This window comes from Martes martes (assembly GCF_963455335.1).
Source record: "Martes martes genome assembly, chromosome: 17".
Classification (NCBI taxonomy): domain Eukaryota; kingdom Metazoa; phylum Chordata; class Mammalia; order Carnivora; family Mustelidae; genus Martes; species Martes martes.
The window spans coordinates 6,814,282-6,837,775 of record NC_137905.1 but is presented as its reverse complement, the minus strand read 5'-3'; the positions used below and the strand labels follow the sequence as shown (position 1 = coordinate 6,837,775).

At 54.5% G+C, this 23,494-nt stretch overlaps 1 protein-coding gene across 1 annotated transcript in view; it reads left to right on the top strand.

Annotated features, from left to right (window-relative positions):
- Window positions 1-11,580: 11,580 nt before the first annotated feature.
- Window positions 11,581-23,494, top strand: part of PLCG2 (phospholipase C gamma 2) — a gene marked incomplete at its 5' end in the record, with an annotated part of 136,533 nt that continues 124,619 nt past the window's right edge. The window contains one exon of the mRNA XM_080829391.1: window positions 11,581-11,773. Coding sequence (XP_080685517.1) covers window positions 11,581-11,773 — 193 coding nt within the window. The remainder of the gene's footprint in view (window positions 11,774-23,494) is intronic.

Here is a 23,494-nt window from a genome sequence, read left to right as displayed (position 1 = left end):
TAAAGTTGCACAAGTGGTAGGTGTAAGGCTCATTTTTATCAAGTGACCGCTCCTTGTAGCTACAGGATCGAAAGGGAGACTATCACAGCCCCCAGAACCCTTCCTTCTGCCCCATCCCAGGCAAAGAGAACCACTATTGTGACTTCAAGGGCATTGATTAACTTTGACCAACCAGCCTGGTTTGTAGCAAAGCTTCTCTCTCTCTCTCTCTCTCTGGTGCTCTTGGAAAGCTCTCCTGTATCCCTCAAGACACAGTTCTGAGGTCGCCTCCTCTGAGAAGTCTTCCCAGCCCCTTGGTTTATCCCTTTAACCCAGCTCTTATCATTCTCTGGTGGTAAATCTCTTGCTGCTGTCACTCCCTTGAATGCTGAAGGGGTTGCCCTGTTACCAATACAGGGCTAGTGGGTTGAACCACGACCCGCCCAAAAGATCTAAGTCCTACCCCCCTTTACCTGTGAATTTTTTTTTTAAGATTTTATTTATTTATTTATTTGACAGAGAGATCACAAGTAGGCAGAGAGGCAGGCAGAGAGAGAGAGGGGGAAGCAGGCTCCCCGCCGAGCAGAGAGCCCGACGCGGGGCTCGATCCCAGGACCCTGGGATCATGACCAGAGCCGAAGGCAGAGGCCTTAACCCACTGAGCCACCCAGGCGCCCCAATTTTTTTTTTAAGGTTTATTTACTTATCTGAGGGAGAGAAAGAGCACGGAAGGGGCAGAGGGAGAAGGAGAGAATCTCAACCAGACTCTGTACCGAGCATGGAGCCCCACACGGGGCTCAGTCCCTCGACCCTGAGATCATCACCTGAGCCAAAATCCAGTCGGACACTTAACTGAGTGAGCCACCCAGGTGCCCCTCCCTGTAAATTTGACCTTAGTTGGAAATAGAGTCTTTGCAGATGTAATTAAGGATCTCAAGAAGAGATCATCCGGAATTTAGAGCACCTTATTTCCAGTGACTGGTGTGTGTCCTCACCGGAGCAAGGAGAGAGGTTCGAGACCCGGACACAGGGAAGAACATCACTGCAGACAGAGTAGAGAGGGGGAGGCATGCAGCCCCAGGTCAAGAAACGCCCGACGTGGCCAGCAGCCGCCAGCCCCGAGGACAGAGGCAGGACAGCACTGTCCCCTAGACTTGGACTTCAGACGTCAGGCCCAGAACGGTGGGAGAATGCATTTCTGTTGGTTTAAGGTGCCCAGCACATGGTATGTTCTATGCCGCCCCAGCCACTCACCTGTAGGGTCTGGTGTCAAGCAAGGGCTCGGTGTTTGTTGAATGAGCAAGAACTGGGTTGGGGGCTTGCTGGCCTGTGAAGGGACCAGAAGGGAACCGCCGTCCTCGGGTGAGCTTTCTCTGGCTGCCTCAAGGAGCTCTGTGACCCCTGCAGGACCCCGCAGGCTACGCATATGACATTGTCCCCCCACCCTCCCCACCAGTGACTCTGTTTTGCTTCACACTTTGGGCAGCCGCGCGCGGCGTCCGGCATCCAGGCAGATGCGGGATCCCATTCCTCGAGCAAGAGCGGAGACCGACTGGGCCTCACCCCTGTGAATGATAACGGAGAGAAAGCATGCTGCGGGCTCTGGGGGGACTTTCCTTCTTTCTTGCTTTCCCCCTTTCTGGTCTGGCTGGCAGGAGTGTCAGCTTTGGAAAGAATCTTTATAATGTTGATGTCCTTGAACTTCTGACTACTCTGTGCCCGCCCCCCAGTCCCTCCTGGGCTTCCAGCGACGTCAGATTAAAGACAGCCTTTTTGTGGGAGCTGAACACATCCAGACACATGCGCCAGCCGTTAGAGGTAGGGCCTTTCGTCCTCGTCGAGAAACAGACTCAGGGAGACTAAGTCACTTCCCCTGGGGACGCAAGGTAGGAAAGTGGCAGAGCCGGGATTCCCAGCCAGGCCTGTCCGTGTCAACATCCCACATATTCAGCCACCCCTCCACACTTGCTCTTGGTTTTAACTGTCTTGATTTTACACGAGGCTTGAGGGCCTGGGGAAGGTACCGCTCAGCCAGCTCTAAGCCCAGCCGGGACAGCGTGTCATGCATCCACGACAAAGCAATGACTGCCTTGTCAGCGCTGGGGCCTCACTGAACCAGGAACGGCGCCCAGGACTTGGACACGCATTAGCCGACTTGCTCCTCCACAGTAACCCTAACACCGATGAGGAACCTGAGCCCCACAGAGCCCGGCAGCTGTGTGCGGAGCCATGCAGGCTGTGAGGGGCGGAAGTGGGCTTCAAAAATCGCTCGGTCTCACTCTGGAACCCTCCCACCCTGGCCCTAGCCCCCCATCTATAATACACGCTCACGGGGTTGGACTTTGATGATGACTGTTGTCTTCCTGGAGCCCAGCAGAGCCTGGCTCCTGGAGGGGACTCGGCAAGTGTTTGTTGAATGAATAAATGAGCCCCAGCAGGAACCTGAGGCTTGAGAAGCCCAAAGAAAAACCAGGGGACCGGAGGCCCTTCCCAACCAGCCTCCATCTAGGCAGCTGACTCCTACAACTCAATAGCAACGAGACGAACAACCCGATTTGAACGTGGGCAAAGGACCTGAACAGACAGTTCTCCAAAGAAGACATACAGAAGGCCAGTGAAGGTATGTGGAGAGACACCCCACACCACTGGTCACCAGGGAAATGCAAATCAAAGCCCAGACGAGATAGCCCCTCACACCTGTCAGAGCACCTGGTACAAAAAAAAAAAAGGTGACGGGTGTTGCAGAGGATGCGGAGACGGGAACCCTCGTGCCCTGTTGGTGGGAACGCACAGCGGTGTTCCACTGCGGAAAACAGCGAGGTGGTTCCTCACAAAATGAAAACCAGAACCACCACGTGACCCAGCAGTCCCACTTCCAGTATTTATATCCCCCCAAACCAGAAGACAGGATCAGGAAGAGAATCTGGATTCCCACAGCATGAATCACACCACACCACCCGAGATGCAGAAACAATGTACACGTCCAACAGATACGCAGTGAAGAAAATGGCATCTGTACCCACGATGGTTTTTCTGCCTTTAAAAAGCAGGAAATCCTACCATTTGTAGCGACGTGGACGGACCTGGAGGACATCGTGCTAAGCCAGGTGAGCCAGTCCGAGGACAGCCGTGGCGTGACTCCTCTCCCGTGAGACACCCAAGGGACTCAAGCTTCTAGACTCGGAGAATAGAATGGCAGTTGCCAGGAGCTGGGAGGAGAGGGGAAAGGGGAGGTGTTCAATGGCTGTAAAGTTTCTGTCTCCCAAGCTGAGTAAATTCTAGAGCTCTGCTGTGCAACATCGTGTCTAGAGTTGACAATAATGGATTGCATGTCTAGATATGTGTTGAGGGCCCAGAAGCCTTCTCACCACCCTCCCCCCACAATATAACACAAAAAGCAACTACAGTGACAAAGGGACACAGGGAAGCATTTGGAGGAGTTGGATAAGTTTGTTACCTTGGTTGTGGTGATGGTCACACAAGTATACACATATCCAAACTTACCAGCTTGTACACGTTCATTGTGGGCAGCTTCTTGTCTAACAGTCATACCTCAATAAAACTGAGAAAGAAAATAGCAGAGCCCCTCCCCCCCCCACACCCCCGCCTCCCCCAGCTGCCAGGCCTGGCCTAACCCTGACAAGGTCTGAAGCCAGCTCGGGGTGGTACTTCCTCTCCCAGAGGCCTGCCAGCCAGCAGCTGGGACTGGGCTTGTCCCCAGGGGACATGCGCTTCTCTGAACAATGTCGGGAAAGGAAACCAAACGCAAAGGCTCTTGGGTGTTCTGCTCATTTTTGGCTCTGGGGGAGGAGGGGGAGGCCAGAAGGGTGAGGGGCTTCACTGGGGCCTGGAGAGAAGGGGCCAGGTTCGGAAGGCCCACCACGTAACAGGTAACGTAGTGAGAAGCTGTTACTCATCAAAAGCCGTGTTTTGCTCGGCTCTGTGTCACCCACTATCTTGAATTCTTTAAACAACTTTCTAAGGTAGATTTTTTTTGGGGGGAACAACTTTATTGAGATATGTCATATATATAAAATTTGGCCTCCTAAAACGTACAGTGCAATGGCTTTGGGTATATTCACAGTATCGTTCCACCACCTTCACAATTTTAGAACTTTCTCATCAAAGGGGAACCCTGTACCCCTCAGTCATCACCTTCCAGTACTTACATGCCCTCAGTCCTAGGCCACCACTAGTCTACTTTCTGTCCCTATAGATTTTCTGTCCCTATAGACGGAATGTTGGGGAAACTGGAGATTCAGAGAGGGTGAGTGACCAGCGTAAGGTCACACAGCTAAGAAAGTGGCTTGAATCTAGGTCTCCCTGTTCTTCCAGTCCACACTTTCCTGCTACACCACAGGACTCTTCTTCTTTCCAATGACAACATTAAAAACAGCTCTGACACTTGAAGCAGGTATGCCTGTCCCATTTAATCCTCACCACCGCCCGGGGAGGCAGATTAGATTATTATGCCCATTTTGCAGAGAGGGAAATGGAAACACCAAGGGCTTAATGGTCCGGGCACCATGGCGGCTAGCCAGTGGAAGAGGGTTATGGGGGAAAAAACAAGTACATTCCGAGCACTGGGGAGGAACACAGGATAAAAAGTTAAGGCAATTTTGATGAAAAGACATTTTTTTTTTCCAGGTTATTCCTCCTTCCCCCTTCTTTCTTTTTATATGAAAAGGAAAAGAAAGTTCCCTCCACCCTTTGAGGTCACTTCCTGACCCATTTGTGAATCTGTGTGGAGTGGTTACAGCTTCACTTCTCCCTGCCTGGATGCCTGGTAATGTTTTGGATGGGAAGTGGGGCTATGAGCCCGTGGGTGCTGGCACCAGACAGACCTGTGTTCAAATCCTGCCTCCAGCCCCCACTGACTTAACACCCAAGGGGCCTCCCTGTGAGGGGTTTTTTTCTTTTTCTTTTTCTTTCTTTCTTTCTTTCTTTCTTTTTTTTTTTGAGAGGGTGGCTTCTCCCCCTACCTACTGTGCTTTGGAAGAGAAATGTCATTTTGTATTTGAGTCCTCCCAGAAGGCAGTGGGGTGGGGAGGGGCTAATGTCCCAATTATTTTGAAAAAATGAGCTGAAATTTAGGAAAAAGAGATGAGGAACCCCAGCAATTCCTGTTCATTGCAGCAGATGCCTTTAGCTGTTCACTTGAAGATAAACGAGGCAGAGAAGAAAAGCAAAGAAAAAAATATGAAGAAGCAAACCGCCATTACTGTGACCATCATCTCACACAGATATTTTAGCTGCCAAGACGCTGTAGGCTTATGACTGCAGGTTAGAAACGTGGACTACATGTTCTTCTTTTCTTGCTTGACCCCAGGGACCAGAGAAAGCTCCAGCCAGAATTAGCATCTGTTTGGACAGCGGTTAGGAGCCAAGGCTGCCAGTAGTGATCTCCAAAACTTCTCACTGCACGCAGTGTCCTCTCGTCAGCAAGAGATTCAACACGCTTCCCTATACAAGCAAATTTTGGAATAGTAAATTGCATACATATATGGTTGCACAAAGGTATCATGCACGTGGTATAAATAAAAGGTACCAAAATAAAAGTGTTAAAAAGGTTGATGGAAATAAATATTAAGTTGGGAGTATTTACAAAAAAAAAAAAAGGCAAAGAAATTTAACCTAGAGTTGGGTATTATTTCTTGGAAGTTGACCCCATCATTCCAAGTGGCTAACGTTTTAAGAAGCCTTTCAAAGATCTCTTTAGAAAACAGGGCAGCAAGGGGTCCTTGGTGCCTGGTCCCCGGTACACTCCCGAGATGGGGCAGGGAAAGAAAGAATTCTATGGATTTTTGAGGTTGGTGAATGCGTCCTGTGGCTTCTCTTAGAACATTTGCAGTCGGGGCAACTTTCGGAGTTTCAAAAAACGCTCCGAGGGCTCTGTAGGCGACGCGCAGGCAGGCTGGAATCACCACGGAGACACCCGCGTCGAAGGTGCACGCGAAAAGTTGGAATAACATGATTTCGGGAAACACAAGAATGGAAAAGAGCCGTCAACTAAGCAGCCTAAGTAGGCATCTAACGATCTCCTTCATGGGCATCCTTCACAGGGGAGCCATTAAAAAAATCTTACTGGGAAACTGGGAGATCGGTTCCCAACTCTCCCTTCCTTACAACAAACTTTGGGGGGCAGCGCTCCTCTGATCCGCCTGACCGATGGGGAAACTGAGGCTGGGCGTACTGAAGTGGCTTGGCCCGGGTAGCAGGAGGGGGTCGGACACCAGCGCAGCCTCGGTGACGACGTCAAACTGCGGCCGCGAACGGCGGTGTCCAGGTGACGCTCAGTTTCTTCACTGCACGCCCAGCACCTGGACGCGGGAGGCGCCGCGCAACTGCTGCGCGGGCGCCGGCGGGTCCTCGCTCTCCCTCGCCAGAGGCCTCGGGCCGCTCGCGCCCTTCCCCCGCCCACGCCCGCGGCCTCAGTTTCCTCCCCCGGCCGCGGACGAGGGGCCCGGGGTGCGCGGCGCGGCGGGCGGGGCAGGGCGGCCTCGGGGCGCCGGGGGCGGGCCGGGGCGCGCGGGGCGGCCCCCAGGAGTCACGTGGCGCGCGGCCGCGGCCGAAGCAGAAGTCGCGGCGGCCGCGTTGGAGGGCGCGCGCCGCAGGGAGTGCCCGGAGCCGGGACCCGCGGCGGGGGCACGGCCAGGTGAGCGGCCCGGCGGGGCGGGAGCGCGCGCGGGCGCCCGGGGTGCGGGGGAGACCCGCGCTCGGAGTGGAGGAGCGCAGCGGGGCGCGGGCGGGAGCGGGGCGCGCCGTCGGGGGCCCCCCGCCTGCCGTGCCCGGGGCCGGGCGGTGCAGGCGGGGGTCGGGGCCTGGCCGCCGGCCACTTCCTCACCGGGAGCGGCGCCATCTCGGCGCTCCGGGCGGCCCCGGCTTTGAATGGGAACCCGGAGGAGGCGGCGCCGCTCGCGGTCGGGTGGGTCGCGCTGGCGTCGGCGTTCAAGGCTCCGGGGGCCGCGGGGCCCCGCGTGGGGTCTGGCTGTGTTTCGCGGCCACGTCGGTGCCCCGGGCTCGCTGACTGCGGGCGGCCCGGCGCGCCCCCGGCACTGCCCGGTATCACGCAGGTGGGTGGGTGGCGGGGCGATACCGCGGCCGGCGCAGCCCTCGCCCAGAAGAGACGGGCAGAGTGTCGAGGGATTCGCGATTCCCGCTCCCACCCCACAGTTGTGTGCATAATTATATGTGTTTGTGCGTTTTCCTGGTCATGGTTTGGAATCCCAACGAGGTCATCCCGCCCCATCGCGGAAGCATTTGAGGGAAAACGGCTCTTTTTAACAAGGGTTGGCGCCTGGAGTCTGGTGCAGAATGGGGAGGGGCTCTTCTAGCGCTCTGATCTTGAAACGGCCTGAAAAAGTCTGGTGGGTTGAGGGGGATGACGTGGCACAGGGAGACAGGTGGCCTTGTTAATCAACTTAATTTGAATGTCAATTCCAGCTGTGTGACCCTGGGCACGTTGAAGAACCTCTCTGTGCCTCGGTTCCTTACCCAGGATACTGGGGCTACTCAAAGCTACATTCCACGGCTTTTGAGAATTGGGGCCCATCTATGGAAAGGATGCCCTGACCAGTTCTCGACCCTCCCTGGCTAAGGGCCTTGCTTGGGGCTTGGCCATCATCCTTAGCTACAGTTTTGCAGAGAGAGGCCGATTTGGGGACCCATGCCAGGCCCAGGCACTTAGCCTGCTGCAAAGGTGTGTGTGCCTTGTGTATACCAGTTCAGGGACAACACTGCCCGCTGGCTTCATGGATGCAGAAGCTGCCTAATGCTGCTGCCGCCTCCCCAACCTGGTCCCCTCATCCCCACCTCTCTTCTCCCCTCCTACATGCCCCCCCACCTTGAGAGTGTCACGCTTATCTAGAAGAGGCAACGTGGGGACCCCATGAATAGCCCTTTGGCTGGGTGGAGTTGGTGAGAAATTGCAAGCAAGAAAACTTTAGAACCTTTCTTAATTTAGAAAACAGTAAAAACCCAAGAAAGGAAAGCTCATCTGTATGTTACCACTTAAATTAATAAAAAGTAAAGACCTCGTCTCTCCCCTCCCCTCCTCTGAAAGTAACCACTTTCGCTAGATTTATACCCAGGCAGCCTTGAAAAAAACCTAATTCTATGATGCATACAGGTTTGCCACTCTTTTTTCATCTCTTTTGTGAATCTTTCTGGATCCCATTGCTTGGAAATTTTCCTGCTATCTGATAGCTACTGAGCCCTCTTTAGTGTGCATGTCCCAGGAGTTCTGTAAGGGACCTCCCTGCCAGTGGTGTTTTTTTCTGTTACAAATAATGCTTCTGCGAACATTTTTGTGTTTCTGCACCTAGGTGACGGCTGATCAAAGCATTTGCATGTTTCACGGTTTAACAGATGATCACAGATTGCCCCCTTAAAAAAACAAACAAACAAACAACACTCACTCTCCTTCCTCCCTACAATGGTTGACACTGGCTGTTCCTCCAGCAAAAATCTCCTGCTGCAGGGTGGGGGGAGACGCAGCAGTCCCCACCTTCCTTTGAGCTGCTGGGGGGGTCAGCTACCTCTCCGCGATGTGGCTGTGCAGAGTTTAACAGAGGATTGTTCTGTGGGATTTCATATGCACCCCTGTAGGGGCCTAACATACACCAAGGAGGAGAAAACTTCCCTGCTTCCTGGTTCTGGGTCCTGGTAGCCCAGAAGTTTATTTCAAAAAAGAACATAACAAGTAGAAATGGCAAAACCTCTTATTAAATCTCAGACGCCATAAGTCATTTTGCAAAGTTAGCCAAGGAGGATGAGAACCAGGACCAAAAAAAAGGATTTCGGGGCCCTTTCTTTCTTTCTTTCCTCCCTTCCTCTCTCCCTGTCTTTCTCCCTTTCTCTCTCTCTTTCTTTCCTTCCTTCCTTCCTCTTTCTTTCTTTCTTTCAGCAAAAGCAAAATGGAAATTGCCTATGATGGCCAGTGCCCTCCCTTGGGGAGAAGGCCTTGGACACTTCCTTGCCTTAGTTGCTGAAGCATCAGACTCTGGAAGCCTGAGTCAGGAGCTGGCTGGATTTTGTTGGTTGACTGCGAGGATCTTGTGGCCACGAGGACCTCTTTCTGGTTCTTGGCGAGAGGCAACAGGAGAGACTTGCTGTTGATAGTTGGGCCAATCCACTGGGCTTCTGAGTGGAAGTAACCGGAATCTTGGGGAAGGTTATGTCCAAGGCCTTCCCAGAGTCCGAAAGAACTGAGGGTCCCCCTGCCTCCGGGCAGGCAAGTTTAACCGAGGTGGAGGTGTTGTGAGAGGGTACGTGTCCCCTGTTTATGCCCTGCTGTACGTTGGCCTGGAGACCGAGGAGGGAACCCTAGGGGCACATGGCTGGGGAGTGGTCAGCCCAGTGGGGAGCTGCAGAGCTGGGAACAGGTGCAGATCCTCCTCCTCCCGCTTTCCAGCTGCGTGACCTTGGACAAGGCCTTCACACTCTCTTGAGAGGGGTGGGAGGGCCAAACCAGTTACTTTCGGGCCAGATTCTGCTGCAGAATTCTGAGTTCCAGAAGGCAGATGCTGAATGAGTGGGGACATGGGATTCGGAACAGGGTTCTCATCCCAGTGCTGCCAGGTTCTTGTGTGACCTTGATATGTAATTTCCCCTCTCAGGATTTGGGCTTTCACCTCTGATCATTCTCATTGAGTTTAATGAGATAAACCAGGTGTAGCAGGTGCTGGCCCCCTGGGGAAAGCCGGTAAACAGCTGGTTCACCAGGATGAGACTGGTCACGAGCATCTTGTTCACGGGCTTGACTGGACGACAGGGCGATGAGGCAGGAGGCTCATCTCCGAGTCTGTGGCCCAGCCTATGAGGCCTGCAGCATGCCGGGCCTTTGCTTAAGCCTGTTCCTCTGATGAGAACACTGTTCCCTCCTGCTTCACCTTTTAAAAGGATTGGATTCAGATACCCTCTCCTCCCAGAAGCTTCCTCCGACCTCTCTAAGTAGGGCTTGAGCTGACAGGTGTGATTCCAAGTGGGGAGAGAGCAGGTGGAAATCATGGTTTTATCTCCAGCTGCCAGATACCTGCGGAAGGTACCTTTGGCGATAAGCATGAGCTGGAGGGAGGAGGGACAAAGGGCAAGGCCAGAGGGAACAACGGCTGGATGACTGTTACCTGAGGCCCAGCCAAAGGCTGGGACTGAACCTACATTGTAGCTTTCAGTCTTTTCAGTGCCCCCCTTGAGACTGGTATTATCCCCATTTTACAGATGAGGGAACTGAGGCCCTCATTATGAGCAGCTCGGCAGGAGGCTTTCCAAAGGCAGATCCAGAGGGAAGGCTTGCATGACCTTGGCTGAACACCTGCCTCTCTACAGAGTAACACTGTGGGCTCCTAATCCTGTGGGATTTGGTGGGGGGGAGTGGGGAGGAGACAAGATACAGGGAACAATTGATGGCAGTAGTAGCAATAGCTAAATCTGGGGATCCCTGACTTTGCATCACTGTTTTAAGGGCCCCAAGATATACTATACAGTTTAATCCTTCCAAGAACCTTGGAGGTCTGTCTTCCCCTTTCCAAGGAAATAAGGCTCAGGGGTGGGGGAGGGTCTAGAAGGTCTTCCCTTGGGCTCCCCTCTGCAGAGTGGGGGGTTCCAGAGCCAGTGCTCGGGCCACGATGGCAGCAAACCGGTAAGAGGGGTTGACGGGATTTCATCTTGTTCCAAAGGTGCCCTCCATCTAGCTCCCGATCTGCACTGGCCTGTAGGGGCTAGGGCAGAAGCAGGAGACCAGCTGGGCGATGAGAACAATCCAGGTGTGAGATCCTGGGAGGAGCCCGGGAGCGGGGAAGATGAGTTGCATTTGCTGATGGTTTGGATGTGGGTATGAGTATGGCCAGACAGGGATGGCTGCAGGATTTGGGGTCTGGCGTCTCTCTGGGTGCGTGAGTGGTGCTCCAGAATGCCTTTTGTACGCTGAGCAGAATGCGGGGTGCCCCTCGCCATCCCAACAGCCCGTTATAGAAGGGATGCTGCTGAGACTTGTGGAGGTCATGCAGCCGGTCCAGGGCCACACACCAGGCCTCGAACCTGGGGCTGCTGGGCCCTGACATTTTCTCTCCTTTTGGCTCCATTTCCATGCAGAGGTCTTCACAGACACATTCTAATGTGGCTTAGTATTATTTTTTTCTGTTCCCAACTTCACTTAGGAAGTAAGGGGATGCCGAGGAGAGTCTGGGCAGAACAGAAAAAGATGCTGGGGCGGGGGTGGGGGGGACTGGGGCCCGACCGGGCTGCTTTGGCTATTCAAATCTTCAACAGCGTGGAAGCGCATAGGACGGTAGCGATCACTGCCAGGCTGGGGTGATTTGGTTATTCAAAGTCAGGATAACAGTTCGGTCACTGAGGCCAGGGGGGCTCCTCCCCCCACCTCCACTTCTATTTAAACCTCTGCGTCCTAGATGGGCAGTCTGAGCAGTCCACGATTCCCCGCCGCCAGAACCTTCTTCTAAAACTCATGCCGACGGGCACGAGACAGGATTTCGGCTGTTAACTCGTCCCCCCCGACCCAGTTAACCAAAACCAACTGACTCCTTTATTCTGCCTTTCCAGCATCCTCTTCCCTCACTCCTCCCACCCCCTCTTCTGCCGACAATGACTGCCCCAGCCAACGTGGACACCCTCCCCGAACACGAGAAGAGTCAGATCAAGAGGGCGCTGGAGCTGGGCACGGTGATGACGGTGTTCAGCTTCCGCAAGTCCACCCCGGAGCGGAGGACCGTCCAAGTCATCATGGAGACCCGCCAGGTGGCCTGGAGCAAGACGGCCGACAAGATCGAGGGTTTCCGTGAGTCACCCTGGAGCGCGGCCCGTGCACCTGTCCCCTCCCCGCCTGCGCGTGCCGGCTCCATACCTTCCCTCCTCCTCCTGGCTCCATACCTTCCCTCCTCCTCCTGGAAATGCACGTGTGGCCGTTCTGTCTGGGTCTCCTCCGCTGGGGTTTAGAGCAGGTGGGGGAAGTTCAGCCAGAAACGCCCTGGTGAAGTGACAGAGGCTTGTGTGGGCCGGCTTGGAAGTGACATTGTGGCGGCTCACCTGGGCCGGCAGGGGACGTGCGCCCTGCCGGACGGCACTGCGGATCCTTTAGTTTCTGCTGCTGGTCAAGCACTCTGCCCTCCTCCCGGCCCAGGGACGGAGGTGCAGAAACTCCGGCCTTGCGAGCCACGTGCCTGTTTGGTTTTACCAAGAACCACAGAACCAGGGCCTTCGCTCTGGGTGGGCAGAGCGCATCCCTGAGGGTTCTGTCGCTTTTAAATGAAGTTCTGGTCCTGGGGGTGGGGTCTTCTGTCCCCACCCCCCTTAGATTGGGCAATTCGCTCAGTTCCTAAAGTTTCTAAGACTGTTTTTTAACAAATGGAGTAAGGAGGCTTAAGCAATTTTCAGTTGCAGACTTGCTTTAATTTGCCTTTTCTTTTAAATGGATTCCTTCTTTAAAATGTCAGTGCAATTGAAAAATTAAAATACACACTGGGGAGAAGAAATCAAACAATTCATTAATACAGATCTCTCCTCCTCAGCGCCACCCGGTGCCCCAGGGCGAGCTCATTACCAAGCTCTTCTGTCTTCCAGAGTATTCTGTGCCTGGGTCCTGTGCAGGTTGCCTTTTTTTTTTTTTGCAGGATGGGTCCCTACTACTTAAACTTCTGCACCTTGGTTTCTTTTTCTAATGATTATTTGGAGGTGGGTTCTGATCCACACATGAGTCTACCTGATTCTTTTGTGGCCACGTTGCGTCTGACTGCTCCTGTTCATTCAACCACCTCCATCAATTTTAGAACCTTTTCATCACCTCAGAAAGAAACCCTGCCCCTGGCGGCCCTCACCCGCCTCCCCTGCCCTAAGCAACCCCGAGTCCACGTTCTGTCTCCGTAAAACGCCCTGTTCTGGACATTTCCTACAAATGGAATTCTGTAATACGAGGCCTTTAGTGTCTGGCATCGCTCCCTTGGCGTGATGTTCCCAGGGTCCATCCACGCCGGGATGCGTGTTGGGACGTCATTCCTCTGTGCGGTTGAGCCGTACCCCATCGTGTGGATTTCCCGCCCACCGATGGAGGTTTGGGTTGCTGCTACTTTCTGGCAACCGTGAATCCTGTGGCTATGAGCGTTGGTGTGTAAGTCTTCGTGTGGGTGCGTGTTTTCATTTCTCTTGGGCATATGCCTGGGAGTGTAACTGCTGGGTCATATGGTAACTATGTTTGATTATTTTAGGAACTGCCAGACTATTTCCAAGGGGGTTACAGCATTTGGCATTCCCACCAGCCATGTGTGGGGGTCATTCTCACATGCTTTTATTCTTCTGACCTGGGCGCCCCTGAAGGACAGCTTCCTATAAGTGTTATTTCTGAGTCAAAGGGCAGTTTGGCAGCAAACCCCCCCCCCCGCCCCGCCGAACCCCCCACCCAAAGCCCGTGACGTCCCTGTTCCCAAGCTTAAAGCCATGCTGCCATGGATTCTGAATTTGGGCATTCAAAGGTGGACTCTGCTAGCTTGGCGTCGTTCACCATTTGATTTCTTATCATGAGTCAGATGAAACAGCTTTCCGAAAGGCTTCTCCTGGCTTTGGAGCCAAGCAGGTCTCAGGTGGCACAGAGCCAAAAACCCCGCTTTGAAAATGCCCATGTGAGTGAGCTTCCCACTTTCCTCCCAATTTTGCTTGCATTTGGCTGCACTTGACCTCCCAAGTGGCCCGGAACCCTGTTGGAGCTGGGGTAGGGGTGGGGGTCTGCAGGGAACATGCAGGGGTACCATGCTGAGAGGGGGCAGTGGGTGCCAAGCTTGACTGACCATCAGAAATGCCTGGGGGAAAGCGCAAGCTACTGGAACCTTCTCCTGACGCTCATTGTAAGGGGTGTGAGGTGGGATTTTGGCTCCTGCAATTCTGTCCTGCAATTCTGTCCTCTCCCTGGAGAGTTTGAGGATGACTGTCATTCACCAGGTGGTGTGGGACTCAGTGTTTTAATCCGCTCCCCAGTGGTCCTGGTAATTAGCTGGGTGTGGTGTGTGCTGCTGCTGAGACTTCCACCCATGCTGCCGTCCCTCCTTCCGTAGCTGAGCGTGGGCTCTGCCGGGCACTGTCCTAGGTACTGAAGACGTGGACGCAATTAGCTTCAGATCCTCATGGAGCCGGCTTTGTTGCATGAGGTGCAAGCAGCATGGGGTTTGACTTGGAGCACTGTTTGAGGAGCACGGCTGTGTGGCCGTGGGCGAGTTCCATCTGCTTTCTGAGATTTAATTCTCTCGTCTCTAGAAAGGGAATGCTGCTGGTGTCCACCCGGCGGGGTTATGGCTGGGAATGAATAGATGAGTTAATGGTATGTCAGATGGGTTCAAGATGGTGCACGGGATCGGCACTCACGCAGTGGGAACCTCTGCGGTATGTTTGCCGTTCTTGTTGCTAACGACTGGTGTCCTGCTTGTCTGGGGGTGGCAAAGTCTTGCTCATGTGTTTGGACTTTTTCTGGAGGGCAGCAGGGGTCCACCGAAGGGTTTGCAGATGAAGCGATCCCATTAGCATTTTGAAACGTGCTCCGGCAGTCCTGGGTGAGATGGCTCTGTTCTCGGTAGAGAGACTGAGAAAGCCGTTCTGGGGGAAAGAGCTTAGTAACCGTGTTCCCTGCCCACTCAGAGAGCAAGCCTCCAGGTCCTCGATGAGGCCTCTCAGGGCCGAGTTTCCAGCCCACTGTTATAAGGGTAACCTCCCGAGGGGGACACAGGCCACAGTGTTCCTTCAAGGCTGCTAGTTAACAGGACCGTGCAGGTTACTGGGATGCCTGCTGGCTAGCGTGAGGGAGCACGGGCAGGTGGCTTTGGAGTCCTTGGCAGATGGTGTGTGACTTGTGGACAGGTATCCCACAAGTCCCCCCCTGCCCTGCCGCCCATGCAGGCCAGGGTCTCAGTAGACACACATGGGTCCTGCTGTCTAAAGCAGGGAGTGGTTCTCCCCAGGACGATCTTCCCCTCCCCCACCCCCAATGCCCCGCCACAACCGCGAGCCTGTAGCAATGCCTGGAGATATTTTTAGTTGTCATCATTGGGGATGGGACGTATGCTCCTGCCATCACATAGATCCAGGCCACAGATGTTTCCAAACCTCTTACGATGCACAGGACAGCCTGTACCACAAATCATAATCCAGTACCGACTGTCCGTGGGGCCAAGGTGAAAAGACACTGATTTCAGGTGACGTGTTGCTTTGCTTGGAGCCATGAAGTGTTAGTGGGTATAACAGGGTCTCTCTGGACCCTGCCGCGAGAGGCACTTACACTCGTTCAGCCCATATTGGCTGTCCTGTCCGGAGCTAGACCGTGGGGCGAGAGGAGGAAGTGTGGGGCCCCTGCCCCAGTGGGCAACGGACTCTGCAGCCAGCCGTGGGGGGGATCATGTGCCGAGGACCGCAGTGAAGGTCTGGCCTGGAGCGTGTGAGGAAGGGTGGCTCTTACCCACCTGGGTGTGAGGGACATGGTAGGCAGTAGGGGGAGGCCTCCTCGCAGGGGAGCTTCTTGTTGAGGGAGACGAGGGAGGGGCTGCCAGGTGCCTGCAGGCTGGCTGTCATGGGGTCCACAGGTGCCCCTGACCGTGAGCGAGGAGGTTTGTGGGTCAGAGATTAGGGCAGGGCCCACCTGGGCGAGTTTACTCTTTGTGGCCTAGACTGAGGTCATTTGGTGGGATTCAACTGGTGTGTCCCTTGGTCTGGAAGGTTCCAGAATCTTCACTCCCACATCTGGCGCCCTGGTGGCCATGGCTGACTGAGAGTCTCCTGCCTCTAGCTAGTCCAAAAGTAGCTGGACTTAGGATGGTGCTTGGCGTCCCCCCGGAGGGTGTGTTCCAAGAGTCCTGGGTGGAAGCTGTAGGGCTTCTTGGGGCTTAGCCGCAAGTCCCAGCACGACCTTTGTACCAGCTCAGGTCATCAAGGCCAACTTGCGTTCAAGAAATGGGGAATCTCCTCTTGGAGGACGAGAGGCCTGCGTGTCCAGGGTGGGAAGGAGCTGGTAGTCCCTGGCCACTGTGAGGGCACCTGGACTCCGGATCCAGACTTGTAGCTCCAGAGTGTGTGCTCTGGGGTGCCCCGTGCCCCAGTTTCCCTCTCTGTCAAAGTGAGATGATAGCTCCTATCGAGTATGAATTAGATGAATTTTAGGGTAGGCAAGAGTTGAGTGGATTTTATGTACCTTTTTTTTTTTTTTTAAATATGTGGGAGATCCTGCATAATTGGAATGTAACACAATAAAAGAAAAAAAAAGACACCGGTGGGGCGTCCCAAGGCCTGGCTTGTAATGAAGACTGTGGATCTTGAACCACTGACCTTGGCTGTCTGTCTTCCTCTTGCTTTCCAAAGGGAATGGTAAGATGGTGACTGGGATGCCTTCCAGCCCTGGCCTCCTGGAGAGCCCCCAAATATAGGGAGGGCGCTCGTGGGACAGCTGGGAACTGCTGCGTGTGTTGTTTTTCTTTCCTTCCGCGGGCACCAGCTGAGTCTCCTGGAGAAAAGAGCCACTTGGGTTAAACCTTCAGGGTCTTCCTGCATCTTCCGCATTGGGGAGGCCTGGAATGTGTCTCGGGAACCGACGAGACTCCCCCTGTTTGTGGAGCCCAAATAGGGCTGGTGCGGCCAGGAGCTCCTTTGAGGGAGGGGGCCGCGGCCGTCTCAACTGAATGGGCCTGTTTCCTGAGGCTTTCACGTGTGCTTGTGCATGTTTTCTCCATCTGCTTATTTTTGGCAAGTTGTGGCTGCCCACGAATTGAGGGGTTCTCAGAAATAGGAGCTGTCCCGGTGCCCTGGTGTGGGGTTCTTGGCCTGCCCCCACCGAGGATGATGCTGGCGTGGCTGATGACGAGAGCCGCCTCTGACGAGTGCTGTCAGTGTACCGGTCCCGTGTGCAAGCGCGTCCCGTACACCGGCCCGTCAGCTCCTCACAGCGACCCCAGGATGCAGGCGTCCTCCCCGAGCTATTTACGAGGACACGGAGTCCTGGGGATCTAGGAGCTGCGCCCAAGGCCACACAGCCGCAAATGGGCAGAACTACAACTTGTGCTGGTCCTGTCTGCCTTCGGAGTCCCAGATCTTCTTCCTGCTGTGTGTCTTTGTCCTCCTGGGGGCTCTAGGCTGGTGCGGTTCTGCATATGATAGAGAAGGACTCTGCTGGGGACCCAGGAACAGCGGCTCTGCTCAGACTTCGTTGTTGACAACGGGGGCGGTGGGGAGCATCCCTTCCTTTTGTGTGCAGAGGACACGCTCTGCGGGGTGCTGGAGATGCCGGGAGGAAGGGGGCACTCCACGCGCCCTGGGGAGCAGGGGGACAGGCGCGCCAGGAAGCCGCATGGTGTGGACGAGTGCTGACAGCCAGGGCCGGTGAAGGGGTGGTGGTTGCCGGTTTTCGGCTTGTTCTGAAATCCCGCCTGGGCTTCATAGCCATTAAAGAAAAATGAATATTTTTGAAAGTTGTTATCTTTTCAAAATGTTTTTAAAACATTGGAGAAGTGGCTGTTTTTCCGCTGGTGTGCTCCATCTAAGAAGAAACCCACATTCTTTCTGTCAAACATCCCATCAGAGAGAAGACTCAGTCAACATCTTCCCTGTCTGTAAACTGATTTATTGGTTGATTTAGATGTGCAGTACTGGTACACGATAGCACAGACTCTAGATCCCAGTGCCTGGGGTCTGATCCCAACCCTGCCCCTTATCTGGGGTGTGATCTGGGGCCACTTGTCATCTCTTTGTGTCCCCATTTCCATGCCTGTAAAAAGACTGTAAAAAGTTGGAAGAGCCAACTGCATGAGACCTTGGGGAGCATTAAATGAGTACATGGGAAATGCTTTCAACATTGCTGAGCACAGTGGAGACAGATGCTCAAGTCTTAGCTGCTCTTGTCATCCTTGTCACGGTCACTGTCGCTGTCCTCACCAAACGTAAAGGCAAATGGTACTATAGAAAGGATGAGATGAAAATTAGAACTCCCACCTACATAGTGATTTTCCTTCCTGATCCTCTCTGGGGTATATATTCTCCATGATAGAGATTGCTGGTGTAAAAAATAGAATTGAGCTTTTTATTCTTTTTTTTTTTTTAAACTTTCTTTCTTTCTTTATTAAAGCATGCACGGGGTGGGGAGGGGAGGAGCAGAGGGAGAGGGACAAGCAGACTCCATGTTGAGTGCGGAGCCTGATGTAGGGCTCGATCTCACAACACTGACATCATGACCTGAGCTGAAATCAAGAGTTGGACACTTAACCATGATCCATCCAAGAGTTGACGGAACCACCCAGGAACCCCGAACTTTTTATTCTTGGTATTGACTCAGACCTGCTTGTACGCTGGATAGGTAAGGAATTGGTTTCTGTGGTTGTTCAAGGGCTTTCTGTCCTGGATAATGATCACCTGATCTTAGAATTTGTCCCTTTGTTGATTTAGGAAATACTCAGAGAGGACTGAGTGAGTGTTGGGGGTCACACTTGCTGTTGGGGGCGAAGTGATGAACAGGGCAGTGGAGATCCATAAAGGAGCCTATAGTGCCTGTAGTTTTGTTTTTTGTTTTTTTTTTTAAAGATTTTATTTATTTATTTGACAGACAGATCACAAGTAGGCAGAGAGGCAGGCAGAGAGATAAGGGAGGAAGCAGGCTCCCCGCTGAGCAGAGAGCCCGATGCGGGGCTCGATCCCAGGACACTGGTATCATGACCTGAGCCGAAGGCAGCGGCTTTAACCCACCGAGCCACCCAGGCGCCCCAGTGCCTGTAGTTTTATGGGGAAGAAAAAGCCAAACTAATCATTCAGTCCTTTTGGATCGTGATGGATGCTAGGAAGGAAAGAAACCGGGCACTGTGACAGAGTGAGCAGTGAAGAACACTGTGTTAGGACTGGTCTCTGAGAAGCCTCTCAGTGGGGGTGACATTTGAGTGGAGACTTCGTGGGTGAGAAGGAGAGAGCCATGGGAAGCTCTGTGGGGAGAGCATTCCAGGCAGAGGGCATGACGGCCAAGCTTCTACGTGAGTCAGGGACAAAGAGCAGTGACCAAAGATTTCTTCATACAGTACGAGTTAATCACCCAAGTCAAGCAACAGTGGGTGGGATTGAGGGGTGGGGCTCGTTGCCTGGCACCATCACTATCCCCTAAGACCCCTGAGACCACCTCAGGAGCCTCCGTGTCCAGCCAGCATGCAGGGGAAGAGGGAGAGTGCAAGATGCCTTAGAGGGTTTTATGGGCCAGGCCTGCAAGCTGGACGGTGCCCAACTTCCACTGACAAGAACTTGGCATGTGACCAGCTGCAAAAGATGCTGGGAAATGTGGCCAACCTCTGTGCCATTAAGAATGGGAAGTGGGGGGGCGCCTGGGTGGCTCAGTGGGTTAAAGCCTCTGCCTTCGGCTCAGGTCATGATCTCAGGGTCCTGGGATCGAGCCCCGCATCGGGCTCTCCGCTCAGCGGGTAGCCTGCTTCCTCCTCTCTCTCTCTGCCTGCCTCTTTGTCTACTTGTGATCCCTCTCTCTGTCAAATAAAAAAATTAAAAAAAAAAAAAAAAGAATGGGAAGTGGGTTTGGTGGGCATCTTCCAGACTCTTCCATGGCCCCTACTTTTGGAGGGAGCAGAGGTGGCTGTAGGAACCCCACTGATGGCTGGAGGATAGAATGATGACAGGGGCTTGGTTGGCAGGGGTTGGTTCTTGTAAGAATCCAAGAAAACGAACAGCCTCACCCAGTGAGTGGCCCCAGTGGGAAGGAGAGGTGGCGGCACTGCGGACTTACCACCCTGTCTGTGACAAGAATGGTGGCTTCTCTCCATGGACTGGGCTCCCTTACTTGTCCTAGCAGCCGTGGCTAGATCCGCCCCAGCAAAGCCTTTCTCTAGCCTGACTCTCCGGCATGCGGCCCCCTCCAGGAAGCCTGAGGTGTCCCGGCTCCCCAGGGATGGGCTCCTGAGGGAGGCCTGTGATTGGCCGGGCCTTTTTGAGCCAGGGCACAGGGATTGGCTGGTTTGAGCCAGGTGTCCTCTCTTGGGGGTGGGCAGGAAGGTGACCTCTCCTGTTGGAGAGCTCGGTCTGGCAGCTTCAGGGTGTGTGGGCAGGGGTGGGTCCCTGCCATGGGCTGAATTGTGACGTCTCCCCAGATTCATACATCGGAGCCCTGACCCCTTGTACCTCAGCGTGTGACCTCATTTAGAAATAAGATATTTGCTGACGTATTCGTTAAGGTCACGCTGGCGTCGGCTGGGCCCCTAGTCCAGTATGACCGTGTCCTTAAAAGGGGGAGAGACACACAGGGACAGAAGGCCCAGTGACGAGGGACACAGGGCGGGAGGGGGCATCTACAAGCTGAGGCATACCGTGGGTGGTTGGCGGTACCAGAAGGTCAGGGAGAGGCCCGGGACAGATTGTCCTTCTCAGCCCTCAGCAGGACCCACCCCTGCCGACCACCTGACCTTGGGCCTCCAGCCTCCAGGGCTGTGAGACAATAAACTTCTGTTGTTGAAGCTACCCGGTCTGTGGTATTTTGTTATGGCGCTCCTAGAAGACTAAGACACCCCCCTTTAAAAGGGGCCCAAGGGGCAGCGTGGGGAGCATGACCAGATGTGTCCATCTGGCTGCAGATAGGATGGGCAAGTTGGAGTTGGTTGTGAAGGAATTTAGGGGCCCTTGCTTTATTTCACGTGTCCTCTTACTTCCCAGCTCTGCTGGTCTTGACCTGGGCCATGAGGACTGGTTAACCGTGTGGACTGTGGGGCCAGCCTGCGTAGGTTTGAATCCTGACTCTCTAGCTCTTTAGCTCTGTGACCTTGGGCATGGGACTTCCCTCTCTGTGCCTCCGTTTGCTCGTCTGTGAAATGGGAAGGAAGGAGGTGGTGTCTGCCTGCCGGAGCTGTCAGGAGGCTCGCGTGCGCTCCTGTGGATCCAACCCTTGGGAAGCCGTCCGTGAGGTTTGCTCTCGTTCTCGTGGCTTACGCGTCTTTCCTGCCCCTGGGAAGTACACCCCCTGAATTCTCCCCTCCAAGCAATCAAGCCTCCGCTTTGAAGGACCCTGTGCATGTCGAGTGAGTTGTCGTCAGTCCGCTCTGGTGCTCGCACATCTCTTCCGGATGTCTAGGGAGGGAGCTGTTAAAAGTGAACCCCTCCGCGAATCCTTTCAGAAGATTGCCACCCTCCCCAGGGGATCTTAGAGACGAGCTTGCATTTTCACATATCAGGGTAGCAAAGGGACCTGGCTTGTGTTGTCTTGGAAGAGACAGACGTGCCGTGCAGTTTGGAGTGGGAGCCAGAAATCCTGGTGTCGGCGTTTCCTGCCCTCTGGGAGGGCATGACTTGGGGCCAGGCCCTCGGTGGTCCGTCTTCTCCCCAGACTGTGAGCTCTGGGCAGCAGGCACCTGTCTGTCCTGCTGACCAGTGAGCAGTCCCCAGCACCCCGCCGGTGCCTGGCCCACAGTCGATGCCGCACGGGTGTGCGTCCAGGGGACGGGAAGGGAGCTAGATGCCCCTCTCAGCCCCTGCTTACCTTTATCTCCCCAGAGACGAGAGGATCTGGGGTTAAGCTAGGGCATCCCTATGGCAACTTCCCTTTTATAGCCACACATGCAGGGGTTCCGGTCTCGGCCCTGTGCTTACTGGCCGCATGACCCTCAGCGGTTCATGCCTCTCTGTGCCTCCGTTTTCTCATGCGAGAGATGGGATGATGGCAGAGCTTCCCAGCGGGATCCTTGGGAAGATGAGATTTGTACATGTGCGTAACACGACTGGTGTGAATGTGACGGCCTGTGACTGCCTGCCTTGGCGTGTTTTGGAAATGTTTGCAGGGCTGCGTGTGCGTGTGTGCGCGCGTGTGTGGCCCGTACACAGCGGCCGCCACCTCCTCTGTCTTGTGCACACAGGGGGTCTTTTAGGGTTCAGGGCCCCTGGATTCCAGCCTTAGGTGGGCCGGCAGCTCCTCCCCTGGCCTTTGTTCTTGGAGGCCAGGGGGGCCCGCCCTTGGGGAGCAGGAGTATCAACAGGCCAGTGGTGATGTTTTGGAAATAGAATTGGAGACGTTGCCAGTTTAGAGCGGGGGGGGGGGGGCTCTGTCGCTCTCCCAGCACAGCTGGAGGAAGCTTTCACCTGCCCCGAGCGCCGCTGGTGGCCGAGGGTGGGTGTGGGCTGCGGGGCGAGACGTGTCTAGTGTGTGAGGGATTCCGTTCCGAGGAGAGGGAGAGGAACGTGGAGACGGGCCAAGTTAGTGTCCGCACAGCATGACCCAGACTGCGCGAGGAGACCCTGCGGGGCCCATGGTCAGGGGTGGGCTGGGATGCCCCTCTCGGGACTGGGGGTCTGTGGGATGTCATTGGCAGGGGTCCCCTCCCCGTCATGCCTGCCCAATCCCGGCTGCTCCTGGCCTGGGGCCCGGCTGGAGGAGGACCTGGGTTCCTGGAGAGCTGAGAAGGGCCCAAGCTGGGGTGACTGAGTGGGAACGTTACACCAGTTTCCTACTGGAGACGACTCTGAGCTGAACTCCTCTGACCACCTTGCGCTCGGCCTGATGAAAATAACTCCGATTTTGTGCTCCTCGGAGAACTAACAGGTCTTCACAAGCAGAAACCTCTTTAACTACAACTGGGGAAGGGTCACAACCCCTTCCCCCGACCTAGAGGTATGTGTGTGAACACTTGGTCTACAGCCTTCTGGATTTTTTTTTTTTTTTTTTGCAAGACCTAGGTACATTTTTCTAAAAGACAATCCTTTTATAATATTCTGGTGTCGAGCCTTTTCTGTTCTGTGCTGTATTGTGTCCGCTTCTTACTGTAAGCTGTTGTCTTAAGGCCTGATGGCCTGGGTTCGAATCTCGACGCTGCCACATAAAATGTGGGCGACCTGGACAAGTTGGTTAGCTTCTCGTGGTACCGGTCTGAAAAGTGGGGTCATAGTTGTGCCTCCCGTAAGGGATTCTCACGGAGATGAAGTGAGCCGGTTGCGCTGCACACTTCGAGATAATGGCTCACAAGTATCCCAGAGCCCCCAGAAAGAGTCCACTGCTGTTGCTGCCACTAGGATGACGGTGGTGATGGAGACAGTGATTACTGTGCACTCTGGGGTAAGCAGAACAAGGCCCCCCCGCCCTGCCCCAGGATGTCCCCCTCCTAATCTCCAGGATCTGTGACTCTGTTATCCTGTAGGGCAAAGAGCTCTCTACAGATGTGATGAAGTTAAGAACCTTGAGCTGCAAAGATTATTCTGGGTTAGTTGCATGGGCCCGGGTAATCACAATGGTTCCCTAAGTGAAAGACAGAGGGAGGAGGCTCAGATCGGAAGAGAGGAGGTGATGATAGAGCGGAGGTCAGAGAGGTCAACTTAGTCGCTTTGGAGGTAGAAGGGGTCCATGAACCAGCCGCGGGCCGCCCCCAGAAGCTGGAGGAGGCACGGGAATGGATTCCCGCATAGAGCCCTCCCGGCACCTTGATTCTGGCCCCGGGAGACCCATCCCTGGCTTCCAGCCTGCGCAAGTGTAGGATCGTGAATGTGTGTCGTCCCCGGTCACTGAGTCTGTGGTGACTTG